Source organism: Varanus komodoensis, unplaced genomic scaffold (genome assembly GCF_004798865.1).
Source record: "Varanus komodoensis strain SLA01 unplaced genomic scaffold, ASM479886v1 scaffold9, whole genome shotgun sequence".
In the NCBI taxonomy this organism is placed as follows: Eukaryota; Metazoa; Chordata; class Lepidosauria; order Squamata; family Varanidae; genus Varanus; species Varanus komodoensis.
The window spans coordinates 20,059,954-20,085,691 of NW_025336598.1; the positions used below are offsets into that span (position 1 = coordinate 20,059,954).

Below are 25,738 nucleotides of genomic sequence, written 5' to 3' on the forward strand. Positions count from 1 at the left end.
AAATTGTTATGGTAATATATGGTAATATATGCAAAAGGAACACCAGTGTTGATCCAATGTGCAGCTGCTATGAAAAATACAAATTCTGTGTTAGGTATAAATAAAAAAGAAATTGAAAATAAAACTGCCAATAACATGCTGTGCTTATACACATCTTATGGTGCAACCACACTTGGAATACTGTGTACAGTTATGGTCACTGCACCTAAAAAGAGGATATTGTAGAGTTGTAAGAAGTGTAGGAGGGGCCTGGAGCAACTATGTGAAAAGGTGAAAATATGTGGGACTGCTACCCTGGGAAAAGAGATGAGTAAGGCGAAACATGACATAGATGTATAAAATATGTTTGGTGTAAAATAGGGAGATATTTTCTCCCTTTCCTGAATACTAGAATCTGGGATCGTCTATGATTGGTGGGATCTTTGGGACAGATAAAAGGAAGTTCTTCTTCATGTAGTTCATAGTTAAACTATGGAGTTTGCTACACATGTAGTGATGGACATTAGTTCAGATGGTTTTAAAAGGGAATTGTATAAATTACTGGAGGAGAACGCTATTTGTGCCTGATAGTCCTGAACACTGTATGTCATTTCCCAGTATCAGAGGCAGTATCCTTATGCACACCAGTTGTTTGGGAACGTGGGTGTTGTTCCACCCATGTCCTGATTTGTGAGTTTCTTCATTGCAGCTCGTTTGCCACTGTGTGAACAGAATGCTGAATTAGATAGTTGTTTTGACTAATTTGCTCCTCTTTTTCCTGCGTTCTTATGAATCTTGACAAAATGTTTTGCAACTGCCTTCCAATTTGTACATAATCTGACCCATATTTCTACAGGGATTTTAGGATTTTGACTTGCTATCCTGTTATATACTGATACTTCAGTACAGAAACAATGCCATTTCTAAGAACTAATCTGATGTCTTCAAATGATAACATTGCAAGTGATGATTCAAGTATCCACAAAATGTCTTTTTCAAATGAAACACTATCTTCTGAAAAAAGTTCAGCAAGTCTGACTGAAAAGAATGGCTATCAGGACTCTGTTTACCTAAATGCTGCCAACATCTTTCAAGGCATTCATAATGAAAAGCCTCAAGATAAAATATTGGTAAAGTATGGAAATGGGCCATTGCCAACTCTTCCAGATTTCAAAGATGAACACTTCCAGCGTCTCTCATATGAACTGGCCTTCAGTGCCCTAAAATGTAAGTAGAAGGTCTGTTTTCTATCCTACCCTGGATAAAATAAAACAAGATCACAATTCTATGCAATTTCTTAGGCAGAAAGAAATGTAAAACTGTCATGTGTTGCTCATGGTCCTGTAATGTGCCGTTTGTCCAATTGACATAAAGATAATATGATCGCTGTCAAGATCTGCAGTGATATTGGATATCTGTTATAGACATTGTGTATTTTAAGAATTTGAATTTGTTTTATGTAAGAATATATGCCAAAGTTTTACTATAACTAGTTTGCCATCACTATGACAAGATATTTTTCAGGGTAGTTTTTTCTCCCTGTCATTTGGGAAAAGAGGCAAAGGGAGAATAGGAGGCAAGGTATGAAGGACAGCCTGTTTCAAGTTGACTGCCTCATCCCCTTTTTTTCTTAGTGGGCTGCTAGCCTTCAAGGCCAAAGCAACTGGAGCTGCATAGACTGGGGATGACTGGCTCAGGTGGTATGCTATTTAGGTACTTAGCTGAGTGTATTTGCTTCTTCTGTCATGGTGAACTGGGAAATAGTGGTAATTTATAATCCTGGCATAATCTGTGCTCTTGCTCCTTACCATATGTACATCTGTTTCTATCTCTGTCCACTTTCTTATAGTCATCTCCTTTATTCCATGTAATGACTCTCTCTGCAAGTTTGTGTCCTTCTTGCTTTCTGCCAAGAAAACATTGGTCTTTACCTAGTAGAATCACTTCAGCTTTGTTGGAGATCTTGAAAGACCCCTTCTAACACTGTATTTTAAAGCAATTACAGTTCTGTTTCCTGGTTTTCATGTCAAACAACACAACCCTAGTTTCTGAAGAATTCCATGTCCAATGTGAGTAGCTCACTAATCCTTGACTGTCTCCCAAATTAGCAGATATAATGCAAGCTCCACTTGAAATACGTACGGTAGCAAGTGGATGCCTATCAGGACCATGTATAGGCTAGGGTTAAAAATAATTGGTGAACTGAATGAAGTACCCATAATAAATAATCTGGTGCATGCATCACATAATTTATATATTAAGAGCTTGCCCTCATAGAGATATTGATTGGAAAGCTCTCTGTTGCATGGCTGCTTTTCCTTGTTGAAGAGGGAACACAAAGGCTTACAGTATATCAAGCAGAAATGGCACTTCTCTTTTCAACAGGCATATGAAGGCAATTGCCAAAAATTATGTCTTCCAAAGTCAACTTCTTTTATATCTCAGAAGGTCAGCTATTGGTGAAATGTACACAGGCTGCTCTGGCTCGGTGGGAATTCATTAGGAAAAGAAGTGGGGACAAAGGAGGTTACCTTGGCAGCTTGCTGGACTGAGATAAGTATGTCTGAATCAGTTCTACAAAGGTGAAAAGCAGCTGTCATGGTCTATGGAAACCACTGAAAATATGGTAACATCAGCTTGTCTTGTTCATGCAAGGAGGAGAAATGGCTTCTGTCCTGCAATGATAAGTCACATTCACTGGTAAAATTGAATTTAAAGTGCTGTTTAAATGGAGGAGAAATAATGCATGCCCTTAGTCCATGAATCTAAAAATTAAGTCCATGCAATTGTTGTGATTTCTTATTCTTGGTACAAAGAATGATCAAGAAAGGTCTTTTGAGAGGCAAGGCTGTTTTTCCAAAGTGTCATATGGACAAGAGGTTAGAAGAAGGCCAGATATCTCTTTTGTTCATTATCGAACATAAAAAATAGTCCGGCAAATGATGCTCTTCTCTTTTTCTTTAGTGTCCTCTTCCATGGACAAATGTTTCTTTGGGAACAAGATGATAGGTCTGTAGTATTGATAGAAACAAACATTCTAATATTTATGCGCACTTCTGTTAGAGTCTTGGCTTGAGAAACTATACATAATCAGAGCTATTTCTTTCCTGTCTCACAAACTGAATCTTTAGTGCATTTTATATCCACATACAGTACCAGGTTGTCTTTCATTGCAGGAATAAAAGTTGGTATTCACCTCTTTTTTCTCTGTGCATTATTCTAAGGTTGCAGCACTGAAGGATGTCTTCCAATCTAACCCTTCCTGCACATGTCAACTGGGAAAATTTATTTAAGTGTGTTGCAGTTCTAGAGGTTTTATCAGAGCTGTGATCAAATGGCCTCTCAAATTCTCCCACCTGTCTGGGGACAGAGAAATTGGAAGGGAAATTTTCACCAAATTTCTCCATGGATAGGAAAAATTCCCCAACAGATTCTCACAGGAAGGTTTCCCCATTAGAAGTGAGAGTAGCACAACTTATTTCTTCTTTTCCAAGTTGTTTGGGAGGGCTACAGGGAGAGGGTGCTGCCTCTCCCTGGCAACAGTCGTAACTGTGTTGGGAAGTTGGCCCACATTTTACATTCTCCATGATGTGTTATACCTAGCAACATTCTATGACATTTAGGGTGAGAAAGGAAACCAGCCACCACATAAAATTAACTGATGTGCAGGAAGCTGAGGAAGTTTCTAGCCGCCAGAAAGGTGATTGTGCAATATAAGGCAGGATAGGTCTGCAAATTTCCCAACCAGCTCATAAGAAAAGACTAGAGCCGTGACACAATAATTTCTCTTGTGCATTTCTTCTTCTTCTAAAGCAAATTATTTATTATTTTTTCGCCAAATTGAATGAGAATGGTCCAAAAAAGTGGGAGACATCACCACTTCTAATCCTACATACAGAAGTTAAAAGTGTGTGTGTGTTTTAATTAGTTGTACAGAAGAAAGATTTCAGACAGCTACAGCTCCTGCCAATTCTGTGGCCCTGACTTCACTCCCTCCGTGTACCAAATCTCTGCTGCATGTTGACTCTAGCAGCCATGACAGGTAAAGATCACATGTGGAAGGGCAACTCCTATATTGGGGTCCCCACTGGCAAGCTTCAAGGGTTGTGAATTCTCTCTCTGCCATCCCTGAAACAAACTGTGGAGTGTCAGCTTGCTGACTTGTGCTTTTGTACCTTGTAGACTAACACAAAAACTGTTGTCATGGCACAAACAGACCAAAATGTAGGAACAGTTTGCTTTTTGGAGCAACATTGATTAAAATAGAATAATCAAGATAGCAGTGTGAATTTTCACAGTCAGCTGGTTTTAATTCTGAAAGTGTTCAGCGTCAGCAGTGCCATGGCTTTTGGAGTTGCTACATAACAGGCAGATTTACTAGTCAAGATAGAACTTGCTGCATTTCTCAGCTAGCTCAATAAAGTCAGCAAAAGAGCTGATAACCTTCAATCCTTCCCTGTGCTGTTGCTTGTTCCTTTTTTCTAATGTGCAGGATATCAGAATGAACATTAAGGAACTCATTGTACGTGAGTGAAAATGAGCCGTGGTCAGTCACAAGGTTGCTGTCCCCTGCCCTTCCTTGTGCAGCTGGGAGAAGGCCTTCAGGAGCGTTTGATTAACTGCAGCTTATTGTGTGTGGGCAATTCGGTGGTTAATGTTGACTATTGCTAGTTCAAAGCAAGGCAGTTTTAAATGATGGTTCTGAAGCCAGTTTATTTAAATAACCAGAGTTAATGTTAACCACAGTTCTCAATACAGTTTACCAAAGGAAGCTATCGCTAACTGAAAAGCTTCAAAAGTGTCAAAAATCCTTCTCCTCCTTGGCCATGCTAAACCATATGCTAGCAAGATCTGTAAATACAGAAAGAAGGGTCTTATGGAGTAAGAAACTACCATAAGCCTGGAAATAGCCACACATAATTGCTCTTACTTGTGTACTTTAAATATAGTTAGCTGTTAGAATATATTAACTCGGCTTAGGTATATTTATGTTTAAACCACTTTATATATCCTAATTAATTCTTAGGGGCATGTGACCATTGCGCATTTTACTTCAAGTTCGTTTTGTTACTTCAAGCTAGGTTTTCTAGGTCTACAGACCTAACACAGAAATGGTGTTGAACAGCTGGTGCAGAATGAAAATCACAATTTATATTCAGTAGGATAATACGTTTTAATTCACAAACCAGAATGTTTCTTAGATATTCTATATATTACTGATTTGTGGAAAAGTAGCAAATTATGGAATGATTTGAAGATGTCTTATGTTTCTGTCTTTCCTGCAGATCAAGATGTTCTTGAAAATATACTGATAGACAGTGGCATTTACCCAATGCAGTCAATAGTAAGTAAATATTTTGCTCAGTGGCCCTCTGTGGTCTGTTGTCTTTTGTCAGCTTGTATATGTGTTTTCTGAGATGCATATGTGTGTTTCTTCTGAAATTGGGACCAAGGAGGACTAGGTTTGGACCCCAGGCCTGAGATTTCTCACTTTGACATAGACTACACATAGTTTTTCAGGGGCACATAGGCATGAATGCTGGCTATGCCAACAGTAGTGAAGCTGAAGTTCTAAGAAAACATACCAGGAAGCAGGACCAAATTCAGTGAATTGATTTACTTCTGAGCAGCCCTACTTAAGCATGTGTAGCAAGTACAACCTAGAGCAGGCAAGAAGTTTTCACTCATAGTTTGAATGGCCTTCTGCAAGTCTGTGAACACAACCATGCATTTGATTTTGCTTGTTAAGCTGTATATTCTAGATTGTTTTTAGGAGTCTGCTATTTGACATTTTGGAATGTGTACTCTGGGGGGTTTGCTCATATACCACTGCTTTCTGCAGAGGCCACCTGTTCTTAGATAATACTTGGTTCACTAACATGAGAAAAGTATGTGTTTATATGAATGGCTGCTTTTTTTAGACCATTTCTTGCACCTATTTTAAGAGATCACCACTACTGATGAGAAGCCTGGTTTTTAGGCCTAGGTTTTGATCTTCCTTTCTAGAATAAAATGTATTGCCTACTGGGAATTTGGACAAGAGGGTGCTGCTGGATTCATGTTCTGCTTGTGGAAACTTTGGTAACTCTGGTTGGACTAGATGACCCCTTGTGGGCAGCTGGGAAAGAGAGGACTAGATGGAACCTTAGTCTGATGAAGCTTAGCTGTTCTTATACCCTTAAGAAAACTAGCAAGTCTAAAATATTCAAAAATTTATTTTAGGACTTGATAAAATGTTACAATGAAAAGGATTCAAAAAACTACTCTGTGTATATCAAACCTAAACAGTGCCCTTCACACATTCTGATTAGGCAGGCCTGCTTTTCTCTATCTGAAGGATTGAGGGAAGAAATGCTGCAGGTATAATTTTCTTTTCGGTGGTTTTTTCCTGCTTTATTTTCTGTATGATGTTTCTCTTTTTGCAGCCAGATGAACTGACCAGTCTAGTTGTTGTGATGCTCTATGATCTCCAAGATCGGAAATTTGAAGCTCGCTTTAATATTGATAATGAAGAACCAATAGCAGAGGTCCAAGAAGTTGAGCATTATCTGTGCAGGTATATGGATAACTGAAATGCATTGACAAATCCCTTGCTTGGTGTTGCACAGGTATAAGCACAGTAAGATTTTAGTGATGAGCAGGAAGGATTGGGGCAATTAAAGGATCTACAGATGCCTTTCCACATATCTAAGAGACATAGATTACAAGCATCCCTTTGCTATTATAGCAGGTTCCACCAACAATACAGCAGGTGCCATAACATAGTTTGATGTAATCATCTCTCCATTCACCCGCTTCATCTTTTAAGAATCCAAATTACTGTTAACACCTGTTCTTCTCATCACTCACCAGTAGTTAAATAATACTGAAATAACTTGCTAGAAGATTCTTTTCATTTTTAATCCATAGTTTTAAGACAAAACTGGCTGCTGCCCTAGCAAGATGTCGAATCAAACATGACGCTCTGTCTATAGAACACATTTTGCCAGAAACGATACGGAAACAAGAACAAAGAGCTTCTTCGCTGCCTTTGTATGCATGGGTGAATACACTTAAAGCAAGGTAAGGGCTGAAAGATGACTAGTGTTCTGTGTACATTTAACACTTCCTTCTTTCAGCGCTGCATATTGTGTAAGACTAATGTATCAGTGGATTGCATGTCTTTTGGGAATGTTCATACCATTGTCCTAGTACCCTAAGCTTAGTGATTCATGTGTATAGAAAATATGAATGAGTAGTCTAGACTTACCACTTCTTTTGCTGAAAGGTATTAGTTTGTGGTGGGTGCACTGCCATGTGCAATCCTTACGACACAGCTGATGGTGCATTTTGGATATGACAACTGTTGTATTTTTAGAGATTGGGATATTATAATTATCTTCCAATCTGTCCAGTCACTCTTTTAAGATTTTTATAGAAGGACCCTGTTCTTCCCTGTTTTTGTCGTAGTCCCTCAGGACTCGGTACTTGGTCCTGTACTGTTCTCTTTCCTGCTGTCTTTCAAGCTCTGTCCTTCTCCACTGTGTCTTGAGTAGCCTTCCTACCTCCCATGGCTTTCAGTACTACCTGGACTCCAGTGACACTGAGCTCCACCTCTTTGCCTCAAATCTTTCACCCTCTGATAAGTTCTGCATCTCCAACTGCTTGGAGGCATCATCGTAGTTTCTAGCTCAATGTATGCTGGACCAAACTTCCTTTCTTCCCAAGCAGTTCTTTCTTCATACACTTTACTTTTGCATTAACAGTGCCCCCATCCCCCATTATGTGGAGTAGACATAATTAGACTCATTTGCTCACTTGACTCATCTCCTTTCTTCCTCCAAGTTCAATTTGTTTTCAGATCTTGTTGCTTCAGCAAAAACTCTTATCCACGCTCCACTCTTCTCTCTTGCCTCTGTTCAGTTTTCTGCTCTCAACATTATTCTCATCATTCTATGTTCTTTAAATCCCTTCACTGGCTTCTTTGTCTGCGTTCAGATCCTACAGCCTTATCATCCTTGCCTCCAAAGCCTTCCATGGCCTCATGAATCCTTATCTCCTTATATTTATATCCTGACACACCCCTTCCCATGTCAGTCACTCATCTTCCTGCAGCTATTCAGAAGTCTCCTGCTCCCTGTCCATTTCTCTGGAACTGTGTCCCAGACAGCTTCCATGCAGCCAGCTCCTTATTTCCTTAATTCTCTCATCAAAAGTTCTCTCATCAAAAGTTTTGCTGGGAAGCATTTGGATCATTCCTGTCATCCTTATAACTGATTAGAAGTAGGTGAAGTAAACATACACTCTTCCCCTCCTCCTCCTTGCCTCCATTTAGCATTTTCTGTTTCCAGTGGCTACGTTAAAGTGTAAGTATTTTGCATTTTAGAGTGTAAGTATTTTAATATTTAAAAATCAGCATAGTACATTAATAATTGTGTTTTATGCTCTAGCCTTGAAGAAGTTCATAGTTCTTTACAGAAAGAGGGATTCACTGAGGTGGAATCAGTTTCAAATTTCGGTGGTGATTCATATTGCCTGGATGCACACTGTGAAGATGTACTCATCTTCCCTTCTTTTGTTAAAGAAAAGCTACTTACTTTGGAACTTTTTACTAATTACAAGCTTTTATTGCAGGTATGTTAATCTATACTGGGAATAGATTACAAAATCTTATTAGTTTCAATGCTGCATAATTCTGTTTTGTTTTAATGCCTAGGTGAAATAGACCAGCTATTAAGAGCAGAATTAGACTTATCTAATATACTAGGCTCAAAAGCATAGATAAGTGAGGTGAGATTGTTGTTTTCCACACGAAGGGCAGGTGGAGTGGGTGTCTAGTTTTTCTCTGACTACTGCAATCTCCTGCCATACTGAGCCTGTTTTACACAGGACTCCCAGCATGCCTGCCATAAATGCCAGAAAAGGCCTGCCCTTTTCCCTTCCTTGGTAGGAAGCCAGTTGGCCAGTTGGCCTGCTCCTCTCATCCAGAATATGTGGAGGCGTTGCTTCCTCTTGCATCCCCTCAGCCTTGCTCTGTCTAGGGCATAGGTAAGACTGTGATTCATCTGTTAGCAGAGTGCATTATGTTGGTCTGCGAGTCCCTTAGGAACTTTCTGGCAGGAACAATGGTGCTTTCCCACAGGCAGGCAGCCACCCTGGCGGTGGTCAGGGATACTGTGCCCACTGAAGAAATGGATCAAGTGGCCACATGGGCATCCTTCCACACTTAGGTGAAGCATTTGAAGATCAGTGTTTGTTCTTCTGTGGATGCTGCTTTTGGGTGAAAGGTTTTACAGAATATAGGTGCACCTTAGTTGACCCACTTGGGAATGGCACCTTGTTTAACATCCTGAGAGTTTGGAGTGCTCTCAAGGAGAGTGGGATTTTATTTAATCATGAATTTCTGTTTTCTGCATCTTCTGGACAGCATTAGTCACCCTAAAGATGTTGTGGGCCAGTGATCTTCTTAGGTAGCTGCTGTACTGTACATGTGAGGATGGAAGACGAGGACTCCCTTTTAACCTTCATTTGACCTGCTATTCTTTCCTCGCTGTACTCGGTTGATCTGTTCTTTAGCTGAAAGATAAACTTCCTTGCATTTCAGGCATCTTTCTTTTTGCTTCTCCAGTTTGGGGCTTCAGGTTTTTGGTTGTTGAGAGGTTATTGATCAGTGAAGGAACAGAGTAGATGGGAACGGATGAACTTCCACTTATGTGGAAAGTAAGGCAACTCTGTGACTGTGACCATGGTCCCTCTCCCTGAAGATCATGTGGATTGGGCTCGGTATGCAAGAATGTGCTAAAGGCTGCACATTTCAGGGGTAAAAGCCATTTCATCATGAAACATATGCTGACATAAATGTGATGCCCATCATCTGAGATGCTGGCCCTGTTGAAATGAACCCATCTGGGGCTGAGGAATTTCTGTTAACTCAATGTTGGTTTTTAACTCTTAGGATAAGTCACGGAGCCTTGCTGTCCATTCAGTGAAGGCCTTGCTGAATATGGATGATGACATTTTAGTAGCACACATGGGCTCGTGGCTCACTCTGGCCCATATGTCAGTGCTGACGAATCAGGAGACATCCAAAGTGTTCGTATGTGGAGTAAAGTCAGTAGCAAAAGAAGCTGAACTGAAGGAACTGTTCACACAAATGGAGTGCAAAAGTAAGCATGGGATAGCTTTCGTTGCGAGGTAGCATATATTAATACCAGTTGGTAATACATACATTCAGAAGCTTCTGTAATTATCTGTTCATGGTTTCTTTCTTGGTATGGTTAATGACTTTAATTAAGTGCTGAGTTTATCAGGACTCATTTGAATTATTAGTTCTATGTTATGTAACTTGTGGACTCCATTGTTCCACCTTCCTCACAGACATTGAGCTACTACATGAGGATTTTACAAATATTGAACCAACGGATCACAAGCTCCAAAAAGTGAAAGTAATTTTGCTACTGCCTCGGTGTTCAGGAATGGGTGTTAGCAATCCAATAGAATTTATTTTAAAAGAGCATGAAGGTAACGTACAATTGATTGTTTTACAAAACAGTTCTCTTGGGTTAAAATTGTTGTCTCATCTAGCTTGGTGTTCTTGCTGTTGATGGTTCTTTGCAATATGCAGAAAGTATCATTTTTGGTCACTAGTTGTATCCTAAACCATTTCCATGTTCTCTACCTGTAGGTCAAGCAGAACATTTTTATGTTTTGTGACACCTTGCATTGATGCATTACTTGGTATCTATTGGTTCATCCAATTTTAAATTGGCCAGTGAGCTGCAAACACAAACCAGGAAAGAACAACTGGCAAGACAAGGCTCAATCTAGCCCTCAAGGACTTCCCATCTGACTCAGAAGTGTTATGACAACATAACTGTATACAAAGTGAAAAATCTCTTTCTCCTTGCCCTCAAAGAGCAGCAACCGGGGTGTGGTAGAACTCCTGCCTGCTTTGTTGGATATTATCAACCAGTTACCTGGTTTACATGATTATGGTGGCCCACTTTCTGAGCCATGGTTTCTGCTAGGCAGTTTTCGAATATTCAAGCCATGCCTGTGCCTTGCTGTGTCATCCAAACCCAGGCAAAGTGTGTTTCATGAGAGTGAAACAGGTCCTGCATAACCCTGAAAGAAGCCACTGGTTATGTGAGGTTTGTTTAACCCTCACATGCCTTCTGCTGCTCAGGTTCCGATGACAGAAACCATGTCTTTAATATTCAAAATAGCTGGTTGCCCACATTGCAGCCCGCTGTAGCTACAATAAGCTTTGATGGCTTATTTGATCATGTGAACTGGTTCTTTCCCTGTTTCTATGGAAAGAGTTCTGAAGGTATAATCAGCCAAGAACTCTTCCAAGCCACTGTTAATGTCCACAAAATGGGAGCAGGGGATACTCCTTTCCTGTGTTTTATGTGACGTGGACTGTGTCTTACTTTAAAGTAGATACTAACATTTTAAGTGAGCATAACGAGGCTAAGAATTTTGTGGTATACTTCATTGTTACAAAAGTTTTCACTGTGTGTATTTGGCTGCATAAGCCCACCTCTTTTCTGTCTGTCTTTCCTCGTTTATGTTTTGTTACATGTACCTTATATTGTAAATTACTTGGGGCTCTCTGCTGTGTTGATGATGCTATATAAATAGAAGATAAATATAGCAATAGTGACTATAGTGGGGTGGCCAGACTTGCTGAATGGAAATGCATGTACGCTAAATGTCAGATTTTTGAGAGCCACAAGCAGGCACCCATGGGCATCTGCGGTGGATGGCAAGCGGGCACCTGTGAGTGGCGGCGGCAGGTGGCGAGCTGCTGACCCACATGCAGCTCCTGAGGCTCGGTTTGGCCATCCCTGGTATATATTAACTGGGAACTCCCATCTGTCCTGATATATTGAAATAATTAAGAAATGTGATGTGTATCAATAGTCACCTAAGTGTTGACCATGTGGGCTCCTCTGTGGTGGATCTGTTCTGAGTTGTGGCATGTGTGTCTCATGAATTCTAGCAGGCACAAAAATAAATAGATGCTAGCGCATTGCATAGTTGCTTGTCTTTCTACTGATCATGTTTTCTTTAGATGCAGAATTACTTAGGGATCTCTCCCAAGGGTCTGTAGCAGAAGATAAACTGCATACACTTGCTCAACAGCAGCTGAAAGAACTAACACATGCAATGCAGTGTAAGTTTTTCCTTAATGATCAAGAAAGAATTGGAGTAAATGTTGCTTTGTGCAGTCCTAAACAATTAACATATTCCCCTGCTTCTGCTTCCAGTAAAATTACATTCATTAAAAAATACATCCACTTAGGAGGAGCAAAGTTCTCCCTTAGATTAAAAAATGAAATGTTATAAAATGTTTGAGCACGTAGTAAGAATCTTGTATATGCTGATGGAAGATAGTACATGTTTAAGTGCTCTTGCATAGATGTGTAAAGTACTGTTTGTCTTACACTGTAAGAATGGTGCTTAAAAGAGCTATCAGCTGAAGAATGAAAAGGGCAAATATGTTTATTGTAACTTTCATGTAATTTTGTGGATACTGACATTTCATTATTAAATATATATCCTTTCCTTTTTCCTGCAAGGAACCTTAGGTGACTTACGTAATCTCCTTCTCCATTCTGTCCACACAAAAATTCTGTGAGATGGGTTTAAGGTGAGAGTCAGAAACTGGCTGAAAGTCAGCCACGGCCAAACGGAGACTAGAATTGCCCTTTCCCGAGTCCCTTATCCAGTGCTCTGATCACTGTGCCATGCCATTTCTTGCAACTTCCAGATAAGCAGCTGAAGCTATTGTCATGCAAATGAGCAGTCACCTAGTAGTTTCTGAATAACTTTTCACAGAGTTGAGAAGGCATTGGTTTCCCTTGAGGCTCTCCTGTCCTGTGCATCTGGAAAAGATGGCAGAAGAGTGGGCAGGCAGCTAACACTGCATAGCAGCCCAGAAGCGGAGCATCAGCAGAAAAGTCCCTCAGTTTGTTCCTGTACTAGCTTTGTCTTTTGGAGACAGCAGGAATTAAAGTTCCTGGTTTTTTTCCAGTCTATTCTAGGAGACTAGAGGAGTTATAAAGCAGCTGATCAGCACTTGGCCCTGTCTTCTGATTACACTGGAAGGGATATCCCATGGCACCATAAATCCCCTCCTGCCTCCTGTGGGAATAACTACTTTTCATCAAGATTTCTCTCTTCGCCCCATTTGTCAGGAACATTTTAGAGAAGGCAGACTGGTGATGCTGTGATAAATTTCCCTCCTGTTCAGATCACAACAAATTCTGTCAGTCCTCTCCTTAAGACTGTTCAGTAACTGCAGCTACTGCAAAATGTGACAGCCAAGTTGCTCTTTTGTGGGTGCTTTGTTGACCATCACACGAATCAACTACATAGGCTCCCAGTTTGCTGCTAGGTACGATTCAAAGTACTAGCATTAAACCTGCCTGTAGTTTACGATTAGCTCAGAGGCCGCTTTTTATGTCTCACCACCATGGGAGATAATTTTCTGTATTTATCATTTCAATTTATATATCTCCTTTCTTCAGAGATTTTGTATTACAGAATAGTAATAGCACTCATATTAAACAATGCAGTTATATTAAAAGTACAGTAATATTGTCATTTTGAAATATAACGATATTGAAAACAAGAGCAGAAAAAGCAGGAAAAGAATAGCACATGCTGAAAATGAGACCTAAAGCATGATATCAAATCATAGGCTAAGGCCTGTCTAATTTTTTTTTTAAATAAATCTGTCAGTGGGAAGCTAACAGAAAAGGGGCTAGGCAAGGACCTAGTGGAGATGCAGTGGAGTGTTGGATATTGCCCAATATTTTAGATGATATAGGGGAAAGATGTCAGTTTTTGAGATCATGAGACAGTTTGAGATTTCACTGGGAACGTTTCTGGCAAAATGCGAATTCCTGGTTGTTCTTGTAATAGGCTCATAACTATGCAAATTGGATTAGATTTTAATATTTGCAGAAGCAGTTAATAGCTCATGCTTAATCTTTAGTGTTTGAACTAGGCATTACTATAACAGCTGGATTGTTATCTTAAATTCTTGTAGTTACTAAAGTGCAAGCTGTTGTCTACTGCACCTGTTCAGTTTACCCAGAAGAAAATGAAGCTGTGGTGAGCAAAGCGCTAGCATCTGGAGCAGAAGGAACAAAAGCTCAGCCCTACAAGTAAACAGCAGGCTTTCATTAGCTTTAATAACGTTTCCTTTTATTTGCAAACATCCGATTCCAAAGTGCAGCAAATGGTAAAAGCTTAAGTATAAAATCAGTCAAAATATTAACTTTCTGATTGTGATGTATATATCTTCTGTCTGGATGGCCATCTGAATGGCTTTGGTTTGTAAGCACTTTAGACCTAAAGTAGAAGTGCAAAAACTGTTGCTAGAAAAAGCAGGTGTTCTGCTTGCATGAGAGCCCATCTCACAAGGCCCCGTTGATTCAGGCTATTTGGTCACAAATGCTACTGACCTATTCACAAGGGAGGATGTATAAGGTTGTTGCTGCAGGTCTTTAAGCCATATCTGCCCCTGCAGCCTGAGGACCAAACTGCACCAGCAGCAAGTGTGTGTTTACCAGTGGGCAGCTACGGGGAGCAGTGCCTGAATGGCAGCCATGGTGCTGTGTTAAGTCTTTTTCTGGTAGAAAAGTATAAGAAATAATTTTACACAGATTCAGTCCCCAAAATGGCCAATAGGACTTGTTATACTAGGAATACCATTTTCGTTGTTCTGCAGGAGACTCCAAAATTACTCCAGAAACCTGTAGAATTTTGAATAGTCACCAAACAAGTCTTTCGTTCTTTACTCATTTGTGACCTGTCAGAAGATGGTGCAAAATGCTGAGCTTCTTTGTCTTACTTTAGCCCTGTTCTGGGAAACCACACAATTACAATTCAGCATTGAGAGAGAGCAGGGCCAACCCCATGCCCCTTTCTGATTTCAATGTCCATCATGCACAGCTCCACTTTCCTGTGCTGCATGGTTTTAACTGTCTGGGTTATACCACCCAAGTTGGAATAATAGCACTCTCCTACCAAGGTGAAGAGTAAGATCTTATGTAGTTGTGCAGAGCAATTTCAGAAGTGTTTTTCCTACCCTTATGACAAGTAGAAACCATTGTAATTCCGTTATATATTAGTAAAGTACTGGCATTCTGCCAGAGAATGAAAAGAACAAATGATAAAGAAGTAGACTGAATTAGACTACGAAAAGTGAATTTGCAAGTTTGTGATGGTATATCATCAGACTTGTGTTGTATCTATCTCTTAGCATGCTTATTTAATACAGCTCATGAAAAACCAATGCTTGAAATGCAGGGCTTGGGGAAGGACTGGACCCCTTATCTTTTATAGCATTATACTTACCTACTCTTTAGAGGGCTACAGGAAGGCCAAGATTTGGCTAAAATGTTTTTACTTAAGGAGACAGTAATTATTGTTTTGGGTTTATATCTCTTATAGGCTTTGTCCACCTGTTCTTCCTTTGTGTTGCAAATCAGAAATAAGCAGTTCTGCAGATAAATTTTTCAAACTGGAACCATCAGATATTTCTAACAGCTGTTTTATAGCTGTCCTAACTCGAGAAGTAAGTCCTAGTTTAAAAAACAAACTTCAATATAAATAAGAATTTTAATCTTTTAAATGTCTTTACCATTGAATCATATAAATATTCACCCCACTTGATACACATTAGCTTAAATTGCTATCATGAGGCTTCCTAGACCAGCTGTGTTAGGCTTTTGGCTGAAGTAAAAGTCATCTGTGGAGAGCTTTTGGCTCTAGTGTATGAAAATTATCTCCTAACAGGAGCAAGAAATGTGAAGGGTTCCCCGCAGAGGTAATTTCCCATTGGCTTCCCTGTTTTGTTTGTTTGTTTTGGTTCCCTGTTACAGCGGCAGAGATTTTTTGAATGGCAGACAATGACTGATTTGAACAGAATGCCAACCCGTGCGTTATTGAGCATGAATGACAGTGAACACGCTGCTTTTTGTGCACAATTCAGTTCCACTTTGAACAATCAACCTGCACTCACCCAGGCACTCGGGACTGTTTAGGGGTTAAACAAGCCAGACTTAATATTGCAGTGTTGTTTTGCCCTAGGACATAAGATACTATTAAACTCAACAGGAGTAGCGATGATGTGTTCAGGGCCACCAAACGTCAGAGCAGAAATTAGCCATGGACTTTGGTGCAAAGCTTTCTTGTTATGAGAAAAATATTTGTTGTTTGTTACCTGGGAATTGTCCACCTTTTGGTAATAACATGGTATAAAAAGAAACTACTCCACTACTGTAGTAAAACTAGAATACAATAAGGTTAGAACCACTAAAGCAAAGAGTTGGAGTCCCTAGGCAACCATTAGGAGTAGGCCTAATTGGTGAACTCTGGAGAGTTCAGAGAGTAGTGATACATCAAAGGTGAAAGAGCAACTTGTGGCCTTCCAGATGTTGCAGGCTATTAATTCCCTCAATCCCTCACCATTGGCTAAGCTGTATAGAGCTAATAGGGAGCTGTAAGCCAAAACATCTGGAGGAGCACAAGTTTCCATTACTGTAAGACAAAGTGTTACAATTTGTACAGAATTCGTTTTTCTGTGTTCTTCTGCACAATACATGATACTGATGACTGACCATGTATTTCTTGATTTTGACCATGCTAATACATGCTCTTTTAACTTTTTAGAGGGATCCATCTGAATCAGTGTCAGTGAAAGATGTTTTAGCTCGTGCTGCAGCCAAAGGGTTGCTGGAAGGTATTGATTTAGCAAAGCCACCAAAGAGAGAAGAGAAAAAGAAGAAGAAACACAAAGTAACTCAGCCAAAGAATGCTGTTAAAGAGGCCGTGATACAGTCCAGAATTCAGGAGTTTCTAGAACGAGAAATGAAACCTGCAACTATTGATTCAGACAGTTCAGTATCTAATATAACTACCAGTGCCTCTCAGATTGTAAACCAGCCAAACAGTTCCATTCCCTTGAAGAAAACAGCAAAGCCCCTCTCAAACCCATCTCTGCCTGTGATGTCAAAGAACACTCTCACATCATCCATGCAAAAAGTGCTGGAAAGACAACAAAATGTTAGGAAACCAAAGTGTGATGATAAACTGATGATCCTGAAACCTGTTGAAATTGTCCTGCCTCCAGTAATGATGCCATACTTCAACCCACAAGGAAACAGATCCCAGATTTCGTCTAACCACTATTATTACCATTGGGTTGGAACAAAAAGTGGAACATACGGTGTGCTTAGCCCTTCTCCATCCAAAAAACTGATTAAGTCTAAAGAATCCTTGCCATCTTCTACAGCCAAGCATTCTCGCCCTTGGCTCTGAAGACACCCTATTGTAACTGCTTATTTATCAAAAGTCTTAGAGACTGAAGTTTGTATTCCCCTAATGGTAAAAAAAAACAAAACAAAACCATGTATCACTTGGGCACCAAATATTCATCTGCAGAGGAAACAAACTGTTTTTAGGAGGTAGTTAAAGCATGAATTCCTTTCCATGGCTATTACGAAGGTAGCAGAAGGGCTGTTCTGCAAAGGCTTGTATTATGTAATTGTTACAATGCAGCTTCAGAACATTTTGAATGTCAAACTGCCTAAATTTAATGTGCACACTCAAATTATGTAAATCATAAGGGTAAACTAAAAAAGTTTATGTGGGCAATAGCTTATCAGCGTAGAGAACAGCAGAGATAGATGGTGTCTCAGTGTACTTGTATATGCTGAATTTTAAAGCTAACCATTACAGGTATAAACAAGAACAGGGCTTCTAAAAATAGAAGGTTTTTGGTACTTACTCACTTGATATGTTTTACATTCTTGTTGCATACATTACCTTTTCTTTTTTTTTTCTAAAATTGTTTCCAGTCTGCAACAACATCTTTCAAGACTTTGGCTTGTTTATTAATCAACTCAAATCTTCCCTCCCAAAAGGACATTTTTGAAAGCGTGTAACAGTTTGGGCTTCAAGCATCTCGAGCTCAACAAAGGGGGTTCAGAAGTTTAAACAATAACATTTTTCTGGCTTTGTGTGGCAGTGTAATTTGGATGGTTTCATTCTGGTACTGCTAGACACTGAACTTTACTAGCAAGTCCATATACATTTTCAGGTTATTATGCAGCAGAGTTAAACGAAATAAGGCCTATTAAACAATTCCTGATAAATACATTTCTTAAATGTAGTATTTTATTCCCCCTTTCCTGCTTTAATCTATTCAAGATTTTCTATATCTAATTATAATGGGGTTTTGAATTGCTGTCTACCTTGTCCTTGTAATAAAGAAAGCAGTCCTAACCTTCTTTCTTAAAGGAACCACTTGCATATCTTTTGATATATTTTCAAACATTACTTCTTCATGGTGGGAACAGAGACATCTTGTATCATACAAAACAGTCTTTCTGATTTGTTAGGATATTCTTGTAATATATAACTAGATTTAATTGGTGGTAATTTGAGAAGAATGCAAATGACAAACATGGAATGATTTTGGGGTATCGGCTGGGCTGATAAGAGAATCAAGAGTTTCTTGAATTTCTCCGAGAAAAAGGAAGATGAACATTTTGGGTTCTGATGTGTTTCTTTAGTAGTGTATTTTTTCCTTTGGGACTTTTAGACTAATCTGTGGGATGCACACAAAAAGTAGTTGCACTTAATGAAAATTTCAACCTGGCACTTAAAGTCAATCTAAAAAAATTACAGTGTTTCCTTAAATAGTTGTTGAAAAGTTTCAAAATGATTAAAGCAGAAAAAAAACCCTAGCCCTGTTCTTCAACCTGTAAGATGCAGTGGATGTTTCTAAACAAAATATATAGTAGGAATTATTTTAAAAACTATGTTTCTACTAAGATAGCAAAGACATAAGCCTAACTCTGGCCACTTTCTGGTGGCATTAAAGATCTTTCAATTAGCAGATAGATGGACTTTGTTTATACTTTGAATAAGGTAGCTGCCATAAGGTAGTTTTCAATAATTGATGTGGATTGAGATTAGATAAGAATACATTGGTATTTTTAAGTAGGGAACTGAAGACTCTCACAGCCCGTCCTTCTATACAAAGCCAGAATTTCAGTGTGACATCTATGCGTTGCTCACACCCCATGTTAGTTTAAGTGTCATCAGGTTTTCTGAACCTTATAAATCCTTTGTGATCCTTACGCAACTTCTGCAAGTTAGGTCAGCATTATCATGAAGAGACAACAGAGGATGGATTTCCAGTGGTCTAGGGCATCCATGATTCCTGATATATGTGAAAAGGGGGATTCCCAGCATATATCCTTCACCACTGTACTGCCACAAATGCCAACTATAATCCTCCTCAGTTATATGGTAGCACTAGATCAGCTACAACTTCTAATTTTTGTTTAAACATTTGAAAAGTCATTCTTTTATTAAAATGATTCCCTTCTTTAAAATATGTCTATATTTTAATCTTGTGGTAATGTAAGAGATAGAATTGTTTCTTTTACTAACTTGACACAATTATTTGTAGCAGTGGTGGCTTTTCTAGATAGTTTTTTCATGCATTGGATAGTTCTGAGGTGGTAATAATTCTTGAGTTTAAGTTTTGACTGCACAAACACAAGAAAGCACTTAATGCAGCTAAATTTATTCTTGCAACAGATTACATTTAAATGTGTAAAAAGTGGACAATGTTGGAAAAAAAGTCTTAAAATCCACTACTTCACGTAATACTGAGAGCTCTTGCAGATAAACTCTGTGTATTTTCCCTTTTCTCTTTTCCAGATAGTGAAATAAATCAAAGCTACTTCTGCTTAGTCACACTTCTTTCACTCAAATAGCTAGGCCTGCCAAAAAGAGGAGCAAATGGTGGCAATGATAGCCCTCTAGAAGCTGAGTTCTTAAGGGAGAATCCGATAAAACCATTTTTCCTTCACATTTAATATTCCTGTTTCATTGACTTCACACTTCTTTTAAAAATAAACTCCTTAAAAACTTTGTAAATGGTGCCATCTTTGTACTTGGCTTTCTGAGGGATTTCTTCTCAGATATAAAAGGCCCCCATCCTTTCACCTTTGAATTCAGGTGGTTCTGCACACAAAGTTTACGGCTAAGAACGTCTCGTAATAGAAGTAGAATTGGTGCCATTTCATGCATTTTACTTCCTTTTGTAGATGGTTCTTCATTTTTATATGAAAAACATATTTAAAGAAATAGTACTTGATTTGTATAAACAAAGTAACAAACAGGGTAACTACGCAGATTGAGGGAGAGAAGAAAGGTATGGAGCTATTACAAATGACTGGTTAACCGTCTCCTCCCTTCCTTCAACATAGTACATGAATGAGGTTGTCTGTGACAGCAGCATCTAACTTGCTTTTTGTGTTTTAAAAAATAATAGAAGTTAGCTTTACACATTATTTTGCCATTTACTTCTACCTACTCAATTAAAAAGGTGACTACAAATAATTACAAAAATCCTCTGTCTTTTGGCAACCTATAATACACTGAGATTACTTAGCACTGGATATAGTTGCAAGATCACATCCAGTAATAAAGATATGTCAACTTAATTGAATATTTCAGTAAAAATAGAATAAATAAAATAAAATATTTAAGCTGTATTTAACAGGTTAATCAAAAAAAGACATGGAATATCCAAGGCATAGTGAACATGGCTGCCTTGTCAGATATAAAGAATGCATAGATAACAGAAGTGTCACTACAACATTGAGTAAAGTCATTGGCATTTGTTCATACTTCAACCCATTTTGGCCATGGTAGAAAAAAGCTTGTGGTTTTTCATGAAAAGAACTGCCCTACTGAATCAGACCAAGCTCCATCCAATCCAGCACGTTGTTTCCAGCTGCAGTCAGCTTGATGCCTCTGGAAGCTCACAAACAGGTCATAAACATGATGGCCTTCCTATTGTGTTGTCCTCCGCATCTGGGACTCAGAGAAAGATAGCGCTTCTGCCCACGGAGAGTCCATAAACAAAGTTCAGGTAAATAAGTGTCTTGGTTTTGTATTAAAAACTTGGATTTTAAGGAATGGGAATGCCACTCTCAACTAGTGCAACTTAATGCCAAACATTAGTCAAAAGTTAAAAACAATAATATAGCAAGTAATCCAAAACTACTTGAAAAGAGAGCTATTTGTCTTCCCAATACCTTCGGTAGACATTCTATTGCATTTCTGCTGAATGTGAAGAAGTTGGGCTCCACAAAACATCTGCTGGCTACTTAAATACAAATGAATTCATTTGCTGTAAAGTAGTTAGAATTAATTTCCTGTGAAGTGGCTAGGACCATAGGGCAATAAGCATACAATTAAAAAAAACCACCTTGTGTACAATTTACTTAATTGTTACAAATAACTTTCAAGAAGGATGGCTGCCATTAGCCAGCATGCATTTTCTGAAAATGGGGTGAGTGAAAAGTGAGGGGTTCTTTAAGTGAAATGGAATGCAAGTACTTGGCTAAAACAGATCCAAGAATTTGCCTACTTGAAAAGTACCATGTGCTTGACTTGTCATGTTTACAATTCTAATGTCTGGTAATCATTAAGCTATGCAGCTGTACTCCTTTTAGGTTAATTATTCTTTCACACACAAGATAAATTCCCCTATACTCAAATTGCATAGGTGGTGATGTCAGAAAATAATCACATTTTTAAAAATTATAACTTAAAAAATTTACGTTTCTTTATGCATAGGCTCAGTTCTGGTCTTGTTACCCTGCAATAGACCTTTAAAAATAGAGGAAGACCATTATAAATATGTTTTCTCACCGAAGATCAGTAGATCACCGTGGCTACTTTACATATGCATGGATGTTTATTCACCACTTGAAGACCTACAACTGAATGCATGAGCTGACTCTACTGAGCAACAGATTGAAGTGATACGAAAAGGTGTGATATGGTGACACAATCACACATGCAAGTCACTACTTGATGTTCCAGTCAACAAGTGATAAATATGGATATGTAAAATAGCCTTATGTTGCCTATGGCTAATGTCAAGAATTATTATAACTTGATTTTACAACAGCTGATGGTCCTTGGAGTAAGAATAAAAAGAAGGCCTTGTGGGGAGAGAGAAAGTATGAGAAAAATGGGAGTACTTTTAGATGGAAAGTCTTTTTTTAAGCAGTTCACACTCTAGCCTGAGCCCAGTTATTCCAGTTTGTAGTATTTTTCTCCAGCCTTTCTCATTTGCCTCAAATCGAGTTTCCTAGAAATTATTGTCTTCCAGCGTATAATTTCTGTGTAGGAAAGCAACATATATACCCTCAAATATTAATGATGCACATTTCTATTTTGCCATGTATGCTCATTGCAGAAAGCTACAATAAGCCATAGCATCTAAGATAGGCATAACATATTTGAGCACACATTGTGCATTCTTACACACAGTTTCCAAAATAGAAGCAAGATTTGCGCAATATTCTCAAGGGGTTTTGTAATCTCGCTCTTCCTCTCAGAAATGCCTTTGCTGCAATTTCAAAGGCCTAGCACCTTCTACCCACTGCCTTGTTTGGAAACTATAGCCCAGCCTTCCCTAAGCTTGGGCCCTCCACGTAGACTTATATTTGTTATATTCCCCAGGAAAGATGGGAGGTATTGTCCCAATCTATCTGGAGGGCACAAGCTTTCTACAATGTTGCCATAGGCTGATTCACACAGGCCTTTGTGTTGAGCTCTTCAGTCTTTCTATACTTCAAACCTTTTGTACAAATTGGAGACAAGGCAAATTGCATGCCTCCTTTTCATGTGGTACAAAAGAAGATAGGAGCAAGGTCTACTTTAGATGCTTTTGCATAAATCTGCCAGCTCTGCCTTTCTGTGGCCTGGGGTGGGGAGTGTGCAGGAGAAGCTGTGCCAAAGCCAAGCCTGGCTTCCCTGCCCTCTTTGTACATTCGATATGCTGAACAGCCTCAGTTCTACCATTTTGCAAATGACCACTGCATAAATGGGGTTCTAAGGCTCTTCCTCTGGCAGCTGTGCAGGTGAACTTGTGCTACATATTATATGAATGATAAATAGTACATATGAAAAATACCAAAGAACCACTAGAAGCAACAAACGATGTAAGGTGCAATTACAAGTCAGAAGGAACTTTCATGTAGTGTTTGTCATGGAAGCTGCAACATGACAAATTTTCCTTGAAATTTCAGAGGTCAAATGCTGTTTGGCCTCTGTATCTCACAGACAAAATCTATTAGATAATGTATAGTTTCTTAATTTTACTTAAAGTAAAATATTGTTTCTCAGAAGGCAGCAACTTAGAACAGATCTTACGTAGTAAAAACGTCATTAATGTGTGCCATTAAACTACTGGCTCGGCACCCAGCTTTGGTGGGAGGAAATGAAATAGGACATAGTTTGAATCCTATAACTCAAGTAAGATACAATCCATGTAAACTCACTAGGCTGCTTATGTACTGCTACCCTAAGGGCAAGAAACCTAACCTGTGAGACTTGAGTTTTTCTTCCCCTTCTTAAAAATTATTTTCTTCTCTAATTCTGAAGTTCCACTTGGCATTGGAATTCAAGTACCAGTTACATTTGTAATGCAATGGCCTATTCTATTACATGCAGTTTAGAATGGTAAAAAGTTAAATGCAGTTTTAAAAACTTTTTTTCAGCCTTCAAGGGCAATTGGCAAGCCAGTGCTTAGCTTCCACAATGTATCAGGATAAATACATACAAAAGCAAAGGCCAGTATCTATGAAAAATTTAAGGTGGGTGAGCTTTAGTATCACCAGTGCCAGGACTGGCTTGCTTCAAAATGGAAAGACAATGCATACTTCCAGAATGACCGTTTAAATATGATTTAGTATTTAAACACACTTTCAAAAAGGGAGGCCACTTCAAATATGCCAGATTTCCCACATGGACAGCACTTCAATATAAGAGAAAGCACACAAACTACTATGTTTGTGTGATGCAACAATATTGCACTTCTATTTTGTTGTTTATATATGAATGCTGGGAAAAGGTGAGCTGGGGCAGCTTCCCAGGGCTGGTATATACAATGAAACTGTTGAATGCAATGGCAACAAGTTGGAATATTGTTTGTACATTATTTTCAGCATAGAAGTGTTATTTGTATAAGAAACTTGTCATGTTGAAGCTTAGCCAATTTGCAGACAGAAAAGATTAAATAATGATTACTATGGTGCACAAGATGAAAGATTGGTTAATGAATGCAATAAAAATAAAAAGCTCAGTATTCATATTACAATCATATAATAGTAACTAATACTTGGTATGTACTTCAGTGTTTAAAATGGGGGCAAAGTGCAGCAGAATTTCAGGACTGTTTGTGACAAATCCAGCGCAGGATGGTGACGGGTTGGGCACGGTTCTCGCCAGGGTTCAGGAGCGACGTGCCAGATTCTCTTCCTGTGTATGGGTGAACTGAAGTAATGTTCATAATATTTACAGTTGGAAAGCAGACCTTCCACTTCTCATGGTGCGTAACTCACAGAAAAAAAATTACTCATGCTTCTTTTCATATCACATGATGGTGGCAAGAACGAGAGAACATGCTTGTCTAATATTATTTTGATATGGGTAAATTCTCTGGAGACAAAGCATCACCAATTTAACTGGAAGGCCAAAAATCAGTTCATCTTCTTTAATGTGGCTACTGTATCTTCTGCTAGATGTTCTAAGAAAACTTGCTTGCTTGTAAGTTGCTATGGTGTGTCAGTAACAGGGCGTTTCTGTTTCAAAGTGTCAATGAGGGACAATACCCCTCGTTTTACATTAGTAGTGACTCTTCTGGTCATTGAGTCTGCAGGAGGAGGTGGTGGTCGGATTTTTTGTGAAGGCGGTCTGGCTACCAAGCACTTCTGATATCGTAGCTGCAAGAAAGCAAAGGTGTTCTGCAATCATTAGCGTGATGCCGTCCCTTCAGTTTTATGGAAAACATTCTGCCAAGTCTATATGACACAGTAACTACTAATCTGCAGAAGGACTGAGATTTGCCTATGAGTGGACAGGTCTGCACAATTTCTGAGCCACCAACCTAAATGCCTATTGGTGATGTATGGCACTTGATGAGGACCTTCATAAAGCTCCTGCTTGTAACCTGCATCAGACTGAAAGAGGGTTTGTGCAACACAAGAGCAGGTATAAAGCACTTTCAGGAGTTTCTTCTCAGAGCAATTATTCACCGTGGGCATAACTGACACCCTCCTACTAAAGTACTGGTTAGGATCCCAGTCATGGTAAGTAAGGAAATAAATAATCATTAGTGAACTCCAGGACAAATCACTGTGGTTTTGATGCTATATAACCAACCAATTCATTAAAAAAAGTGTAAGTCTTTTGGATGTTGGCAGCTTTGTCATAAGACAGAAACCTCTAAATTTAAATGAATATACCTTGATTGTAGTGGCTGGGAGTGATCCTTCTCCTACTCTGAACGGTAGAAGTTGCCCCTGCTTACTATCTGGTTAGTGCTGGAATTTCCTCCAGTAGCCCAGGGCACTCAGCAATTTAAAGGAGGATATCCACCAAACATCTTTGAAATAAATGCAGAACAATTCCACAGAAGCAGGGGATTCTGGTTATTCACATCAACCTTGTAATTCTTTCTTTCCGTTGTTTCTTTTTGTAAATGCACATTGTTCTCTTGCAAAATGCTGAGGCTGATTTCTGCGCCTCTCATGCTTTACACTATTTCTGTGGTTATCATTCTGTGCACGTAATTGCTTGCAATATTGACTGCTAATAGCATTAAAGCCAAGGAGGCAGGAAAGAAGGTGACACTAATGTTTAGAAACATGGTGTTAAATGTGAA

At 39.0% G+C, this 25,738-nt stretch overlaps 2 protein-coding genes across 13 annotated transcripts in view; one reads left to right on the forward strand and one right to left on the reverse strand.

The window, feature by feature from the left end:
* The first annotated feature begins 398 nt into the window (after positions 1-398).
* Positions 399-19,403, forward strand: NSUN7 (NOP2/Sun RNA methyltransferase family member 7). Its single transcript, XM_044417650.1, has 11 exons — positions 399-1,206; positions 5,265-5,323; positions 6,405-6,535; positions 6,889-7,041; positions 8,409-8,592; positions 9,914-10,124; positions 10,336-10,479; positions 12,035-12,136; positions 14,018-14,135; positions 15,427-15,550; positions 16,648-19,403. Exons 1-11 carry the CDS (start codon positions 894-896, stop codon positions 17,293-17,295), a joined length of 2,187 nt encoding a protein of 728 aa, XP_044273585.1. The 5' UTR covers positions 399-893; the 3' UTR covers positions 17,296-19,403.
* A 154-nt stretch (positions 19,404-19,557) lies between these two features.
* APBB2 (amyloid beta precursor protein binding family B member 2) overlaps positions 19,558-25,738 on the reverse strand; it is a 174,951-nt gene continuing 168,770 nt past the window's right edge. For all 12 annotated transcript variants that reach the window (XM_044417639.1, XM_044417637.1, XM_044417641.1 and 9 more), the window contains one exon: positions 19,558-24,797. In XM_044417639.1, coding sequence (XP_044273574.1) covers positions 24,630-24,797 — 168 coding nt within the window. In that variant the 3' untranslated portion in view covers positions 19,558-24,629. The remainder of the gene's footprint in view (positions 24,798-25,738) is intronic.

What these genes read in the sequence shown, in the direction of transcription:
- NSUN7 (XM_044417650.1), top strand. Translation starts at nt 894, where the DNA reads ATGCCATTTCTAAGAACTAATCTGATGTCTTCAAATGATAACATTGCA. An exon ending in GGCCTTCAGTGCCCTAAAAT is followed by an intron (nt 1,207 to 5,264) that starts GTAAGTAGAAGG and finishes TCTTTCCTGCAG; the next exon opens with ATCAAGATGTTCTTGAAAAT. An exon ending in TTTACCCAATGCAGTCAATA is followed by an intron (nt 5,324 to 6,404) that starts GTAAGTAAATAT and finishes CTCTTTTTGCAG; the next exon opens with CCAGATGAACTGACCAGTCT.